This window comes from Colossoma macropomum, unplaced genomic scaffold (genome assembly GCF_904425465.1).
Source record: "Colossoma macropomum unplaced genomic scaffold, Colossoma_macropomum, whole genome shotgun sequence".
NCBI lineage: Eukaryota > Metazoa > Chordata > Actinopteri > Characiformes > Serrasalmidae > Colossoma > Colossoma macropomum.
In genome coordinates, this window is record NW_023494784.1 from 32,206,455 (window position 1) to 32,223,006 (window position 16,552).

Sequence of the window (16,552 nt, forward strand, 5' to 3'; positions counted from 1 at the left end):
TTCTGGTTATGATACTGATGTGTGAAATGTCATGATTACATAAAGTAGCATGTGTCAGTGAGCTATGAAAACTACTAATGTATCAGTTTCCATTCTACCTATATTTGCAATGCAAATTACTCACACTGACAATTCCAGCATTTTCAGATGAAGGGTGAAACAGTTTAAAGTTTTCACACTTCTATATGTGTGGAAATAGTAGAATAGCCTAGCAGAGAATATTCTCTTGCTCTCCACTAGTACATGCAATATTCAAGATTTGAGGTGAATAAAGAAAGAAACTGGCTAACTCTGGTAGTTAGCTGCTCGAGAGAAAAATAAAAGTACATGAGGAGAACAGCTGTAGCCAGGGCAATAATCACAGACCCCAGGGGCAGGAGACTGGACAGGCATGGAAAGATGCACCAAACAGAGACAGAGACTGTGACAGGAACTGAAACATAGACAGTGACTGGCACCTGAACAGTAACAGGAAATGGACACGGTCTAGTGACCATTCATAGGCTGGAGACTGGGATTGGCCTGACTCTAGGACTAAAACCAGAGCCAGGAGTGTGAGCGATCACCGGAGCAAACATAGAGACAGAAGAAGGGACAAACACAGACACAGAAGACTGGGCAGACCCAGGAGACTACAAGGCTGACTAGACAGGGATCTGGGAGGTCTGAACCATGGAAATGTCTTAAGCCACGAGCAGAGGAATGGATACTGAAGCAGTGGCATCTTCAGCTGCAGGTAGAAGACTTTGCTTTGTGCACAGATGCATTGTCATGCTGAAACAGCAAAGGGCCCTCTCCAAACTGTTGTCATTAAGTTGGAAGCATATAATTCTCAATTTGTGTTGGGACTTAAAATGAGGTGTTGTGGGTTGGGTCAAGTCAGACTTAAGCACAATGTTTTCAGGTTATATATTCTGGTTTGGATCAAAATTTCAGCAATGATTAAAGCTATACCACCAGTTACCATCACCCATTGATTGATTTTGCAAACATTCACACAGTACATTTGTAGAAGAGGTAGGTTCATCAGTAATTAGGGCAATGGGAAACAAGAGTCTTTGTGGGCCTGGTGAACTGCTCAAAGTGCCCCATTCAGCTAAAAAACCATGAAATAAAATAAAATAAAACAAAATTAAAAAAACAGTTTCCTTCAGTCTATGAATCCAGCAGAATCCCATCACCTGAGGAATATAGAGCAGAGTAGAGGGACAGATGTTTGGGCCAGTAACCAAAAAGGCTTCAGAGGACCCTCTGCCTTAGAACTGCAGACACACCAGATCTACATACCAGCAAAACAGGTGCACTTCAGGCCAATGGAGACAAGAAAGTCCATTTATGGCCAACACGTCATAAAAATAACATTTTTTAACATTTTTTTTTTATTTATTATGCATACCTGATCCTGCCATGAGTAACTTGTTAATTAGTTAACATGTTGACAAGTTAAATGAGCATAGAGTGGTGCTGGCAAGACTACAATTGGGAACCATTGATATAGGCTCTTAAGTATATTACAGTTAAGTCCATAAGTACTTGGACAGTGATCATTTTTTGTAATTTTGCCTCTATACACCACCACAATGAATTTGGACTAAAGCAGTAAAGATCTCATTGAAGTGTAGCCTTACAGCTTTGATTCAAGGGGTTTAACAGACATATTGCCTTAACCGTTTAGTAATTACAGCCATTTTTTACATACCCCCTCCATTTTCACAGGCTCAAAAAATAATTGGACAAACTAACCTAATTATAAATACAAGTATTATTTTTAATTCTTGGATGCAAGTCCTTTCAGTCAATGACTGCCTGAAGCCTGGAAGCCATGGACATCACCAAATGCTGAGTTTTCTTCATTGAGATGCTTGGCAGGCCTTTACTGCAGCCGCTTTTCAATGGCTGCTTATTTATGGGTCTCACTGAAGATAAAACTGAAAGCAGAAAGCGAAAGCAAGCTCAATTGGGTTGAGGTCAGGTGAGTGACTGCCATTTAAGAACATTTCATTTCTTTGCCTTTAAAAGCTCATGGGTTGCTTTTCCAGCATGTTTTGGGTCATTATCCATCTGTTCTGTGAAGTGCCATCCTATCAGTTTTGCAGCATTTGCCTGAATCTGAGCAGAAAGCATAGCTATGTACACTTCAGAATTCATCCTGCTACATCTATTGGCAGTCACATCTTCAGTAAACACCACTGACCCAGTTCCATTAGTGGCCATACATGTCTATATCATAACACTGCCTCCACCATGTTTGTGAGATGATGTGGTATAATCCAGATCATGAGCCCTTCCTTTCCTCTCCTTCTCTATATTTACATTCATGAAGGCGTCTCTTGATTGTAGACTTTGACAATGATACATCAACCTCCTCTAGAATGTCCATGACTTGACTGCATGTTGTAAAGGGGCTTTTCTTTACAATGGAAAGAATTCTGTGATCATCCACTTTAGTTGCCGTTCCAGGCCTTTTGGTGTTGCTGAGCTTGTCAAGCCTGGTTTGTCTTGTTTTTTCAGCCTTATGATGGCCCCCCTCACTTGTACCGACACCCCTTTGAGAGTTCCCATATTCAATAGTTGGAATAAACTCCAGACCTTCTATCTCCTTAATTTGTTGTGAATTAATAAGAGAACAGGTCACACCAAGCCATTAAACTGTTTATCAGTCAGCTGTCCAATTACTTTTGAGGCTGTGGAAAAGGAGGGACTATGAATAAAATTGCTGTATTTCCTGAATGGCTAGTGCAATATTTTTGTTAAACCCCTTCAATCACAGTTGAAAGTCTACACTTCAATCACATCTTGACTGCTTTGTTGCAAATCCATTGTGGTGGTGTACAGAGACCAAATTACAAAAATTCTATCACTGTGTAAACAGTTATGGACCTGACTGAACTTCAGAATATACTGCTCGTAAGAGCTGTGGGTCTTCAAAGATTTGTCTCTTAGTCTGTGTGTTTTCTGATAAAATTTTCTGATGAGTTTTTGATGATGGCCAACTAACATGAACAGAAAAGAAAATTACCACAATCTAGGATGATGAAGGAATGATGAATTTGAGTATACTTTGCTCTCATAAAGAGGACTTCCATGCATCCATGTTCTTTGCTTTCCGTATTTTCTTTTGCGCCTCGTTTTCACTTGCTCTCTTGGTGTGGCTGCTCCTGCTGTGGCTCCAGCTGTGTACTCTGTGATTCCAGCTTCTGTGTTCTCAGCAGTTCCAGATCCTATGTTCTCAGTGGCTCCCCACAGTCTGCTAGAGTAGCTCAACATCTGATGAAGTGCTTGTTGCCTCCACTGCTCCCGTGTTCTAAGTGGATCCAGCAGAGCAGGATCTTCTACAGTGCCTGATTCTGCCTTGCCCCATGACCCTGTGACACTTCATCCACTCCGAAGTCCCACCTTCAACTCCTATAGATCTTATGTGCCAGCTCCTTCTGTGGCTTCTTAAGTAGAGAAGTACGTTTTGCTGATTTGAAGATGGATCTTAGCAATTTGTCTGACATTCACCAATGTTTTGACAAAAATATGCAATGAGTTACATTTTTGTTTCTCAGATAGTTGGCATATTATTATTAACATGCTCCTTGTGAGTATTTTTTAGTGCACCCAAGCCCTGTGGTAACTACAAAATCAATTAATTTAGTCAAATTAAAACAGTTTTTTCTAAGGCTGTTTTGAAAATAACCATAAGAGAGTTACATACTAGACTTCAGCTCACAGGTTGCCAATGAAAAACACATCATGGAACTTTGGTACATACCCACAGGACACATCTGAGCATGTTGAAGTAATGGAGACATTCAGGTTGAAAGTGATCACGGTCCACTAACCTCAAATGGATTAGTTAAACAAAGTCTTCAACCATTAACCAAATTTTTATCCTCACTACAAAAACTAATTTGATATGTAAAGTGTATTTTCCATTGCACAAACAGTCCCTCTACTTTACATCTCTCTCAACTAACCATACACAAGGAGACTGTAAATCACAGTGAAAGTTTTTTGTTTTCTTATTTCCTTGTAAATTTAATCTTTAAGAACAACACTAAATAACTGGTGCAGGTGTGTTGAGAGCTGGGTTAGAACAAAAACACAGGGGACCCTGAGGAAAGGTTTAAGAATCACTGGCACAGATGATTATCTGTCTACCTCTGCTGAACAATGACCTGTACATTGTACGTGACACACTAATACAAATCTGACCTCCACAGGACACCCTCCGCATGACAAAATGGCACATAAAGTCTAAGTCAGGAGTAAGTAAAATCGGGGTTTAAACACTGATAATTTTGTTCATAGTTCTCCTTATTAATTATTAATTAATTATTTCATTTGAAAAGTTTTGCAGGTGTCAGTTACAAAACACCTGTCAGATTCAAAATAAACATTGCTTAATCAATGGCTTTCTTCAATTATTTCATCACGAATACAGTAGTGAATATTTCAAATCAGGTTTGAGCCGCCTGTCTGAACAAGGCCTGACTGTCACAGGTAGCCTAGTTACCTTACTTTTAAACATCCTTGAATTTGAAGACTACAAAATTGGATTTGGCTCAGTCTGCTACAGCAAAGGAATACAAAAGATGTTGACTGTATACAAACTACATTTCACATGTAAAGACACGAGAGAAAATATGGCTTTAAATCTTTTTTTGTTGTTGTTGTTTGAGCCATAGTTTTTAAAAATTATATGATTTAAAAAATATATTTTTTAGTCAAAACAAAAATATTTTAGTCAACTTTAACAACCAAAAGAAATCACAACACACTGTCAAAAAGCAAAGTCAGAATGAGATGAGAGTGAATTATTGGGGGGACAATTAATCCCCATCCAAGCAACAAAAGGAACACTGCCCCAATTCAATCTATCCCTATGCTGAAATTCAAGTAGTTCTTTGTATGATGTCAAGCATATCCGGTTAGCAACCCACCCAGTGTCAGCAGAGAGAGGCTTTTGTTTGATTGCCAATAACTTTTGCTGTATGAAATGAAAAACTAGGAGCACACTATTAAAGCAATATGCCATGAAAGGCCACTGCATTACAGTGATTTTATTAAGGTGTTTTTGGAATTTGAATTAATAATGACTAACAAAATACAATATAATAGTAAGTAAATAATAAGTGCACCAATGCTCAAATAATAACACATTTTAAAATGAATAAGTTTGAATTAAATCAAGTTAAATCTCAATCAAACAAATCTTAAATCAGGTCAAACTCACTGGTTTGAAATGCTCCATTGCATCACATGACTGCTTAAGTCACAGTGGTGACAGATGTATATGCTTGTGCCAGACACTGTATGGACCTAAAATTTACAAAACATACTTGAGCCACACCTTGTTGGGCCAACAATTTTCATGCACACAATTAAAAATTTTTCACCTTTCAAAGTTGCTAAATCCTCTGACTCCTTTTGGCTTGGACCTTTTCTCTATGTTTGCTTTTTTCAAATGTATTACAACTATCCCTAGCAATGTCATCAATTACATTTCTTCTCTTCTCATTCCTGGTCTCCTATATTTTTCAAAGGCTTTGAATGTGCCAGTTAGCAATAGATTGGTCATATTTTACTATGGACATATCAGAAAACAAAGAAAAATGTACAATTTCCATCAAACAGTGTTGCCAATGCTGAAACACTAAATCTGCACACCCCAAAGGGTTCACAAGAGTATAAGGTACAGTTTAGTGAAATTTCAAATGTCAGCTACTGATAGCTCTCAAAATAACTTGGATTGCAAATTAAACTGGCAGTTTAACTACCATGAATGAATAACAAATAAATGCAGTCGCAATAACCCTTTAGAACTCAAGCCTGAAAGTGGCTGTCTACAGTCGTATTTTGAGTGTAACTTGGTGATATATTATTTAAGTACATATAGATCACGTAATCTGTGTATTCTGATTTAGCACAACCTCAGCATTTCAGTAACACCAATTATTAACTAAAATTTTCAATGTTAAAGTGAAAATAATATGCAAATGAATAAAAACTCAAACTCTAAACCAGAATTTATTTTCACATTTTTGCTGAAAAAACAATAGAGACATACAGAACAAAGCTACTTGAATGAATGATCTGAACAATTAACCACTTTAAGAGCTTTATCAGCTTTAAAAAGTCACTGGCAGCTGCTAATGTCTTTGAGTACAAATCTGTGAACATTTTTCTCAGTGCTATCAGTAGTGTTTTTAGATAGTAGTGTTTTTTTTTTATTCACATTACTTGCAGTCAGAAATGAAGTCTTGTCCAAAAATTCTGGAATCAACAGCCCTACAGGATAACCTTTATGGTGTTTTGAGTTGTTAGCCTGCTAACATCATAACCAGCTCCACTGTACTGTCCTAAATTCTTAAAAAGATGTTTCTTCAAGGGTTTTTTTTAGAAAAGGCAATGGTTATATTTAAAACTATGAGTTCTATATAGAACCATTCTATGCCTAAATGGTTATCTGTATGGTGAAATTGTTTTTCAGATCGATGGAGAATGTGCTGTATATGGTTCTATATAGAACCTTTTTGAAAATGGTTCTATATAGCACCAAAAATGGTTCTGCTATTGTTACAAGCTTGACATTGTAACAGTAGCAGAACCCTTTTTTGTGCTGTATAGAACCATTTTGAAAAGAGCAAAGAGAGAAAAAATCCACAGGTGTTTGTCTTTCTGAACAAATAGACAAATAAGAAGACAATTTGCACTAGAAAACCAAAACCGGACATCTGAGATGTGGAGGTAAGGTATTATAGACTGGTGAGTCTAAATTTGGAAAATTCACCTATTGGAAAACATTTGATTGTGAAGAAATGCTTTCTGCAGCAATATAATGATCCCAAACACACTGCAGGCATACAGAGAAGTCCAAGACATCTGTATCACAATAAGAAGCTGCTGGTGTTCTCAGAATTGTAAACTGGCCACCCAGAGTCCAGACTCCAACGCCATTTAATGCGTTTGGGATTACTTGGATTGTGAGAAGCAGAAAATGAAACCAACTGAACTTACGAAGTGTGGAAACATATCCCTGCAGATTTCTTTGAAGAACTGAAAACAAGTCAACAAAACAAAAAGAATGGAAGCTGTAATAAAGGCAAAATGTGGACACCCTAAATATCAATGGCATGGTTTTGACAATAAATGATATAAAGAAAAGGGTGATCAAAAATTGAAACTGGGTAACTCTGTTCCTTTCACATAAGCTGTATGTAGGCCTAACATAATAAAAAATTAGGTTTGGAAAGGATCTCTGGTTCATCCATGCCAGCAGACATATGACATGTTTTTTTGTTAAAAAATATTGTAACACTTTCAGTGTGAACTACATTTTTTCATGACTTATTTACCCATCTTTATCAGGGGTGCCAATAATTAGGAAGCTGACTATAACTGGAAAAAATATATTAGAAGCAAGCACATAGATTTTTCTTCTTTCAGTGCAGTAAGGCATGAACAATTTCACAAACTTTCTGGCAAACGAGGACTATCCGCTCCCGGAATATTGACTGGCCAACACCCAAATTAATATTTGTCCCAAAAGAGTACAATGAAATAACAGTGCAAAGTACATAGTGATCTGCATCAAAATATGAATTGGTGAGTTCAAAAGCAGAATCACTGATAATTAGCCAGACTGAGCAGAGAAAATAAAGGAGAGTCTGTACGATTCCCGTGATGGTCACCCTCATCTGTGAGTGAAGATGTGGAGAGGATCTGCTGCTCTCCTCCATGTTCTTCATGTGTCTCCGCAGGTAGAGAACAGTCGCACAGCTTGATGTCAACATCACACAAAGACTGAGCAAGAAATAAACTAATCTTAACCAAAAGTTGATGTTAACTGCATAACTTAGTGCAAAAGTCTTTGGCTTACTTAAATCTATTTCAATATAATGCCAAATATACACAATGAACGCGAACAAAAAGAAGAATTTGTCCAGGACTAAAGCAGCGTATATAAAGAGTCTGATATTCTTTTTCAACCAGATGAAGAAAGAACGCTGAGCTGGAACAATCTGACAGTAGTAGAACACAGTAAGCCAAAGGGAGGAGGTGACACTGGTCCTCATGGTAAAAAGCAAAACTTCTGCTGCAACATCATAAAAAATAACACTGTTTACATTTGACGGAGAGTAGATAAAGTCACTAACAACAAATAAAAGAGTGCAAACATGAAGAGCAGTATTGCACCCTACGAGGGATCCCACTAAAAGATTAAGAGGTTGTTTCATTCGCGGTTGTCCCTGCTGTGGAAAGACCATACAGAAGACAAAAACGATGTCCATAAGCATGCTGACAAGAGAGAGAGGCACACTCACTGATTGAAAAGCTTCAATACTCATTGAAATAGAGCAATTCCAAGTGATAGAGATGTCCATTTTGCTTTTTCAGCTTTAAAAAAGTCCAGGCATCTATGACTTCCTTGAAAGGTGAGCATCATCCCACTGTCTTTCTGCTATGCTCTTGTCAAATATTGGCTGACAAGATGCAAAGCAGTGAAACTCCCCTTGCCTTACAAACGAGCAAGATGGCTAAGAGTGGACACTAAAGCACTGGCTCCTGAATGAAGTCCAGCCTGAAGGCAAAATTTTTTACTGAATATTGAACTGGTTGGTCTTGCAGTGACTTGACCACCAGACAAGACATGCACTCATTGTATTATTTCTTATTGTAATTAACTTTTAAGGCCAATGTATATTGATGCATATCATGCATTTTTAATACATTCACAATAATAATTTAGCAGTTCTCAACATGAGTCATATTCTGATTGGGTATATAGTAAAACCTTTAAACCTAGCAGCTACATGATGTTTAAATTAAAAATGAAGGTGCCAAATGGAACCAAAGGGCTGTTTGGTGTGTTGCCATAGAATGTCCTTTTTGTTTATTTAGAATAATTTCTTTTAAGAACCTTTTCTGTAAGTGAGATGTGAAGTTGAACTTTTCTTAAAGTTTAATGAACCTCTACAGAAAAAGTGTCTATGCCAATAGCTATTTAAGAACTTTTATTTTTAAATAGTATATAATAGTATATATTGAATTAACCCCTACAATGTCTGGGCATCAATGAAGACTAAGAATTAATTTAACACTACAGCGCTTTCTGTGTAGGCCAAAAAAAGACATTTTAAGGCCTACTATTGCTGTGTCCAGTGGAGAAAGGGAATTGACACCTCACTGTATTCACTTGAACCCAAGTGAAAGCATGGTTTAGACACCTGTACAAACTTAACAAATTTGATCACAATATATTTCATCACAAAGTTTTCATGAACATTGGTATATTTCAGTTGATGTCACCGTCCATTCTCACTGTCCACATGGCGATAGCTGTTTGGCTATTAAAAGCCATGCTTTCCCAGCCATGGTAGCCGTTACCTATGCCAGATGTTTCCACAAAAGGAAGCAAGCAAGCAAGCAAACAAACCAACCAACCAACAAAACTCAGAGACCTACATACTTATGACTTGGGATGTTATTAACAAGTAATTCTTATCAAGCTGGTAAGTGTAAAACTGTAAAACTTAACTTATATACATATGACAAACTATTGCAGTCACATCCACCATTTGCACAAAACTTTTACAATGAGCACTATCCTTAGCTAGACAAAATATCTGATGAAACGGGCGATTGTGTGATTGTTGATATAGATGAAGAACTGCGAGGTTGGAAAAGTTTTTGCCATGCATAAACAGCTCTCTGCCGGAACAGTGACTGACTCACGCTCATGTTAATGGTTGTCCCAAAAGAGTACAAAGAGACGACAGTGCAAAGGATATTATTTTCCAAGTCAAAACACCAAGGAGACACATAAATTACAAGTTCATCTATAATAACCAAAGCTGAGCAGATGACATGAAGGAGAGCCTGTACTGCGATGCTTATAATGGTCACCCTTATATGTCTCTGGCGACGAGGAGAGGAAAAGGAGCCACTGCTGTTCTCCATGTTTTTCAAGTGCCTCCACAGAAATACAACAGTGGCACTACTTGATGCTAACATCACACAAAGGCTGAGGCAAAAAAGGCCCAAGGTCATCCAAAGCCCTGCTTTCTGTGCATTTACAAGGTGTATCCAATCTGTTTTTAGGTCTGCGATATTATAATGAAACGATATTTCTATATCTGCAATGATTACACTCATTCCCAACAGACAGACAATGGGATTGACAATTAAAGCAGAGGATATGAAGATTCTCAGGTTCTTCTTCAGCCAGACGAAGTATGGGCGTTGCACAGGAATAATCTGGAAGCAATAGAAGACGTTCAACCAATGAGACGAGTTGACGCTGGTCATCATGGTATAAATTGCAATAGGTGGAACACACCACCACACAAAAAATGACTGGAAAAGGTTATTTAAAAAGATCATAACAATGCAGACATGAGCAGCAATGTTGCACCCAACAAGTAATCCCAGTAAAATTGTAAGAGGCTGTTTTAATCTCTCTCTTTCTTTGTGTGGAAAGACCATGCAAAATACAAAAAAGATGTTCAGTATAATGCTGAAAACGGAGACAGGCAGATTCACTGAAGCAAAAGCTTCAAGACTCATTTCAATAGAAAAATATGAAGAATTGTTGAGATCCATTTTGGTAGCCTTGTCCTCTTGAACTGCAAATTGCCATGAGTATATGTCTACAGTCAAATGTTCCTCCCTTTATAGAAAGCAAAACTACCTCCTACCACCTCCTCAGCAAGGATTGGTTGATGCTCCAAATAGTGGTACTCCCCTCACCAAACAAACTCAAGATCACCCTACAAGGTTATTTTTTTTTATTAATCTGTGGAGATTGTGTTGCCTTTTGCTAATAATTCCAGACACAACTGTTTTATCCCACTGATGCCACTAATGATCACAAGTTTCACTGATCACAAGTGAAACTGCAATATAATCGTTTATATGCACATTACATCCATTCCTACAAAAGTTTTAATTGTTTAAAGAACAAAAAATGTTTAAAGTTGTTTATATTGATGGTTCTTTAATGAAAAATGCATTGCTAAATAGTTCTGTTGACCATCAGTGCTGCTCAGTTTCATCTTTCTTTGTGCTTCTGTTATATTTACAGTTAAGACACTGTCATGCTGCTGTGTGGATGTGCAAAACCTGAAAGTTACATGCTGTAGCTAATATAATGATAGCTTGAAGACAAGTCTAAGTAAACTGTGCTGCATTTCCATTTCCCCTGTTTTGCAATGCAAATTACTCATACTGTTAAAACACAGGAGATTCTAGACTAAGGAATAACAGGCTAAAGTAGTCATGGAAACAAACATGACTCTTTTACACATTTCAAATGCTCATGCTTTTACCAGATAAAATGTTAGAAATATGCACAAGCTATATATATGTTAAGTTATGGGGTAGGAGGTACTTCAGCAGTTGTACAGTTTCCACAAGACTATATTTTAGTATTGTTTTTACATATCATTTTGTAAATTGCAAAAACACTCTTGATTCTAGAATCTAAAACACTAAACTCGGAACAACCCGTTTAAAGGCAAAAAAAAAAGGGATTAGCTCAACCTCATGTTGTTTTTATTTTTTCCCCCATAGGGCATCACTCGTCATCATGTTACCTTCAGTCAAATGGAGTTTATATGAATATATTTCAACTAACGTGTTTCATGTTTATGTATTAGACATGTTAGTAAAAACATGATGAAGCAGGTTTCTCTCAGCATATCAGTAATAGACAAACAAGGCAATCATGCAGGGGCATCACTGGACCCAACACACCCCAGTGAGGCCCCAGCAAAAAGTTGCTGTGCCCCACTGTAATCACAGGAAATAATTTACTACCTAAGCTTTAAAGTTTCCTGTTTGACTTGACTGCTGGGCTAAACTACAGAACATTAACACTGACAAATTCACTACACCACATTTCCCATAACACCCCCAAATCTTTCCTTTGAGCACTTTCATTTTACATTGTCAGTCTTCTTAATGTGGAGCTAGGAGAAGGAGGACATGAACGTACAGAAGTATTTAAAAGGATAGATAAATGTAGATAAAATCTACATTTGACAGCAAATAAATGCTAACACATCTGTAGTCATAACATTTGTAGTCTACCAAAAATTCATATTTAAACTCAAAATCGATGTCATCAGGTTATGTTTGTTACCTTTCATTTCAAAGAGATGTGTGTAGTTGGTATGTATATGCAGGTATATGGTATGTACCTCCTCTGAGGAGACTGACTGAGTGTATAGACACCCGAACATGGTCAGTGCTGGAATTTGAGAGAGTTGGAAAGAGAGAACAAAGACTTCACATTTGTATAATCACGAGTCATATAAGCAGCACATACCTTTACGCATCATGATATTTTCTGTTGTTTTTCCTGCTGTTGTGCTTTGTACTCACTGATAAGACTAATATAAAGCTTACTAGGTAATACATGTCTGTGTAGAAATTAAGTGAATACATCTGTAAGGTAGTGTTATTTACATGTAGAACCAGTAGGTGGCAGTATGCGCCCTATAGTCACAGTACTGTTTTGTTTAATGAAGGTGATCCATGCAGAGTTCGTCTCTATTAACAATCCATGTCAATCCTTGGAAAATATCAAGCATTCAGTGATGTTTTGCACAGCTTAGAGATGTACTAAATGTCTGTCACTTGTTTGGTGGAAATTAATAATTATTTATGTATTACCGTTGTGATTTTATATCTTAACAGTGGAAAGCTAATCTGCATGTGGGGTTTTATGGCATCAGCTGTTCACTTTATGTAGTGTGTTATCTCTAAAATTGCTGCTTAAGCACTTTATTTCTTTAAAATGTATGTTATTCAAATGTATAGGGGTTGAAATATTTCTAAGCATTTCGTATTTTTTGTGAATTTCAGCCGTGGATGTGTGCAAAGACAGTCTAAATTGAAGAGACTAATAATACTAGCTATGTAACTCATTTTATCCAAAGAAGTTTTTGGTGGAAGCTGAGCTCGTTTAACACAGTACTGTTTTGTTTTATGAAGACAGAAACTGCACACCACAGCTTTGTGCTCCTTGGTTCCCTTTATTCCATCAGATTCACAACACAGAGCTTTTGTCACAGAGCTGCTTGAGAGGAAAAGGGTTACACATCAAAGCAAGTATATATATATATATATATATATATATATATATATATACTCAGGCATAACATTATGACCACCTCCTTGTTTCTACACTCATTGTCCATTTTATCAGCTCCACTTACTATATAGGTGCACTTTGTAGTTCTACAATTACAGACTGTAGTCCATCTGTTTCTCTGCATACTTTGTTAGCCCCCTTTTACCCTGTTCTTCAGTGGTCAGGACCCCCATGGACCCTCACAGAGCAGGTTTGGGTGGTGGATCATTCTCAGCACTGCAGTAGACGTGGCGGTGGTGTGTTAGTGTGTGTTGTGCTGGTACGAGTGGATCAGACACAGCAGTGCTGCTGGAGTTTTTTTTTTTACAATGGAAAGCGAGGAAACGATTTAAGAAATCGTGCCCACGAATAAAAGAAGACGTGCGCACGAACTGCAAAACGTTCACTTGAATTAATTATTTTTTTTCACCTCCGTCCCCTCCGGGGCTCCGTATTATACTCCTATTCAGAGGTGCAGCATTTTCTTTGAGTGTCTCTGGGGTTTAAGTAGGCACTCCTTAAGCTGAGCAGCATTAATACAATCCGCCCAAAGCTTTCTGGGCATTGAAGTCCCTGGCGGAAGTTGCCCTAGACAAGCGCCGCTACTGCCCTCTGCCGGCAGCAGGCGGCACTGCTCGCCCCTTTACACTTAGGTTCAAAGTTAAGTATGTTTTTCCTCCTGCAGTAAAGTTAGTATTTTGGAGATACAAAGTTTTTTTTTTCATTATTTTATTTTTCTTCATATTCTCACTAAGTTACTAAGATACTCACAGCTAACTGCCACTGAGTTACCCTCTACTACAAATCCTTAAAAATATGTAATACTGAAATTCCATGTATTCTGTCAAACATCATGTCACTGCTATTGTTTCAGCTCTCTTTCTATGCTCACTAAACACTTACCTTTTATATATTTGTATCTCTTGGCTCTACTGTGCACAAAGGCATGCATGGTCTACAAAGACTAAGCTGGAAGGAGGTTAATCTTAACCACAGGTCAACTATATGTATATATCATATAGTACATTTATGCATATATATATATATATATATATATATATATATATATATATATACATACACAAAGAAAAGTAACAGTGTAACAAACGAGGTGAAGCAGGATGCATGTGTGAGAGTGTTTTAATGTGGAGGTGCTGAGAGTCAGCCTCAGCATTATAATCTCAGTTTAACAAACATGTAGGCATGTACATGTTCAAACAAAGGAGAGACAATACAGACTTGAACAAGGTAAACAGTGAAACAAACCAGGAACTAAACAACTTAACAGAGACCTCCCAAAGAGTGGCTACAAACACAGGTACATATGTGAGAGGTAATTAGTCCAGAGAATGAACTGCAGGTGTAAAGGAGTGGGTGGAGCTACCAAGCAGACCCAGGACGAGGGGAGTTTGTGTCAGTCGAAGTCTGGAGCTATTAGCTGCTGGGTCCGTAGTTTCCGTATGCTTTATGTTGTGATGCGATACATCACATCAACAAGCTCAAGACAAAAGAGAAAATGAAAGTTGTCAAAGTATTGTCAAAGAGATAAACTTCCAATACCTCCACTTTTTTTTGCGTAATCTGTCTATCCTGCATATCCTGTGATATATATTAGTACGACACATTCTAATATAGGAATTTAATTACTTAGATAAGATCTGAGAAAATGCTTTGAATTTAAAGAAAAAAACCCTTTTGATTAGTGTTTTTATTAGTCTCATAGTTGACACAAATGTAAGAGTTAAAAAAATATATATTATTAGATGGAAGTACATGGATTCATTCATTCAGTGCAGTAAGGCACAGGCAATTTCAAAAGGTTTTGGCCAAAAGAGAAGTATCCGCTCCCGGGAATATTGACTGGCCAAGACCCAAGTTAATGTTCGTCCAAAAAGAGTACAATGTAATAACAGTGCAAATGATATAGGCTTTCGAGTCAAAATCTGCACTAGAAAGATGATAAACAATATCATCAGTTATTAGCCAAACTGAGCAGAGAAAGTAAAGGAGAGTCTGTACGATTCCCGTGATGGTCACCCTCATCTGTGAGTGAAGATGTGGAGAGGATCTGCTGCTCTCCTCCATGTTCTTCATGTGTCTCCGCAGGTAGAGAACAGTCGCACAGCTTGATGTCAACATCACACAAAGACTGAACAAGAAATAAATTAATCGTAACCAAAAATCAACTTTAACTGCATGTTTTACTGCATTCTTGTGTAGGTATGTGGCTGTGTATGGTGTAGTTATCATGTGATGCACAACAGAAGCAGCAATCCCATACAAAAAGATGAACTTGTCAAGGATTAAAGCAGAATAAACAAAAAGTTTGATATTCTTTTTCAGCAAGATGAGCAAAGGATGTTTAGCTGGAACAATCTGACAGTAGTAGAACACATTCAGCCAGAGGCATGAGGTAACACTGGTCCTCATGGTAAACAGCAAACACTCTGCTGTAAAATAATAGAAACCAACACTGTCAAAGTGTGCTGTAAAAGAGTAGGTCAAGTCACTGATGACCAACAAAGTGGTCATCAGTTTTAAGTGGATTTTTCATTTCCATTTTGCTTATTCTGTCTTTCCCAACATTGAAAAACTCCTTCCCTCAAGTGCGAATAGAACATAGTAATAAGAAAACCTTGTCTCTTTGCTATGTCTACTTCAAATATCAGCTAAGAGGATGCAAAGCAGTGACACATCACCTGCCTTATAAATGAGTGATACATACTCACTGTATTTTTCCATACAGTGATTAAGACAGATCACTCATGGCTATAATTATATGAGTAGGCTTTTGTGATTTTTGGCCTTTTTCTTGGTTACTGAATCATCTAGGGTTTTGAATCAGGAGGAAAATTGACATCTTAGTTGGAAAACCTAAATTATTGACCTGTGAGTCACACTCTGAAAGGAAAAATCCAGGTCCAGATGAAGAAAATAACCAGCTTATTCAACCTGTAAGTAATTTTACCAAGAGGTACAACCCCATTTCCAAGAAAGTTGGGACGCGGTGCAAAATGTAAATAAAAACAAAATGCAATGATTTGCAAATCATTCAAACATTGAAAATAGTACAAAGACAATATATCAAATATTGAAACTGAAAAATGTTATTGGTTTTTGAAAAATATATGCCCATTTTAATTTGATGCCAACAACAGGTTCCAAAAAATTTGGGATGGGGCATCAAAAAGCTGGTAAAGTTGTGTAATCCTAAAAAAAAACACCTGGTGGTTAATGGACAGTGGGTCAGTAACATGATTGGATATAAAAAAGCATCCCAGAGTGGCTGAGTCTTTCAGAAGTAAAGATGAGGAGGGGTTTATCACTCTGTGAAAGACTGCATGATCAAATAGTGCAGCCATTCAAGAATAACAAAGAACTTTCGCTTGTCATCATCTACGGTATATAATAACATTAAAAGACTCCGAG

At 37.4% G+C, this 16,552-nt stretch overlaps 2 protein-coding genes across 2 annotated transcripts; both read right to left on the reverse strand.

Annotated features, from left to right (window-relative positions):
* Window positions 1-7,430: 7,430 nt before the first annotated feature.
* LOC118810722 (taste receptor type 2 member 1-like) lies at window positions 7,431-8,372 on the reverse strand. The gene has a single exon (XM_036574717.1). It carries the CDS (start codon window positions 8,370-8,372, stop codon window positions 7,431-7,433), a length of 942 nt encoding a protein of 313 aa, XP_036430610.1.
* A 6,563-nt stretch (window positions 8,373-14,935) lies between these two features.
* LOC118810725 (taste receptor type 2 member 119-like) lies at window positions 14,936-15,655 on the reverse strand. The gene has a single exon (XM_036574732.1). It carries the CDS (start codon window positions 15,653-15,655, stop codon window positions 14,936-14,938), a length of 720 nt encoding a protein of 239 aa, XP_036430625.1.
* Window positions 15,656-16,552: the final 897 nt, after the last annotated feature.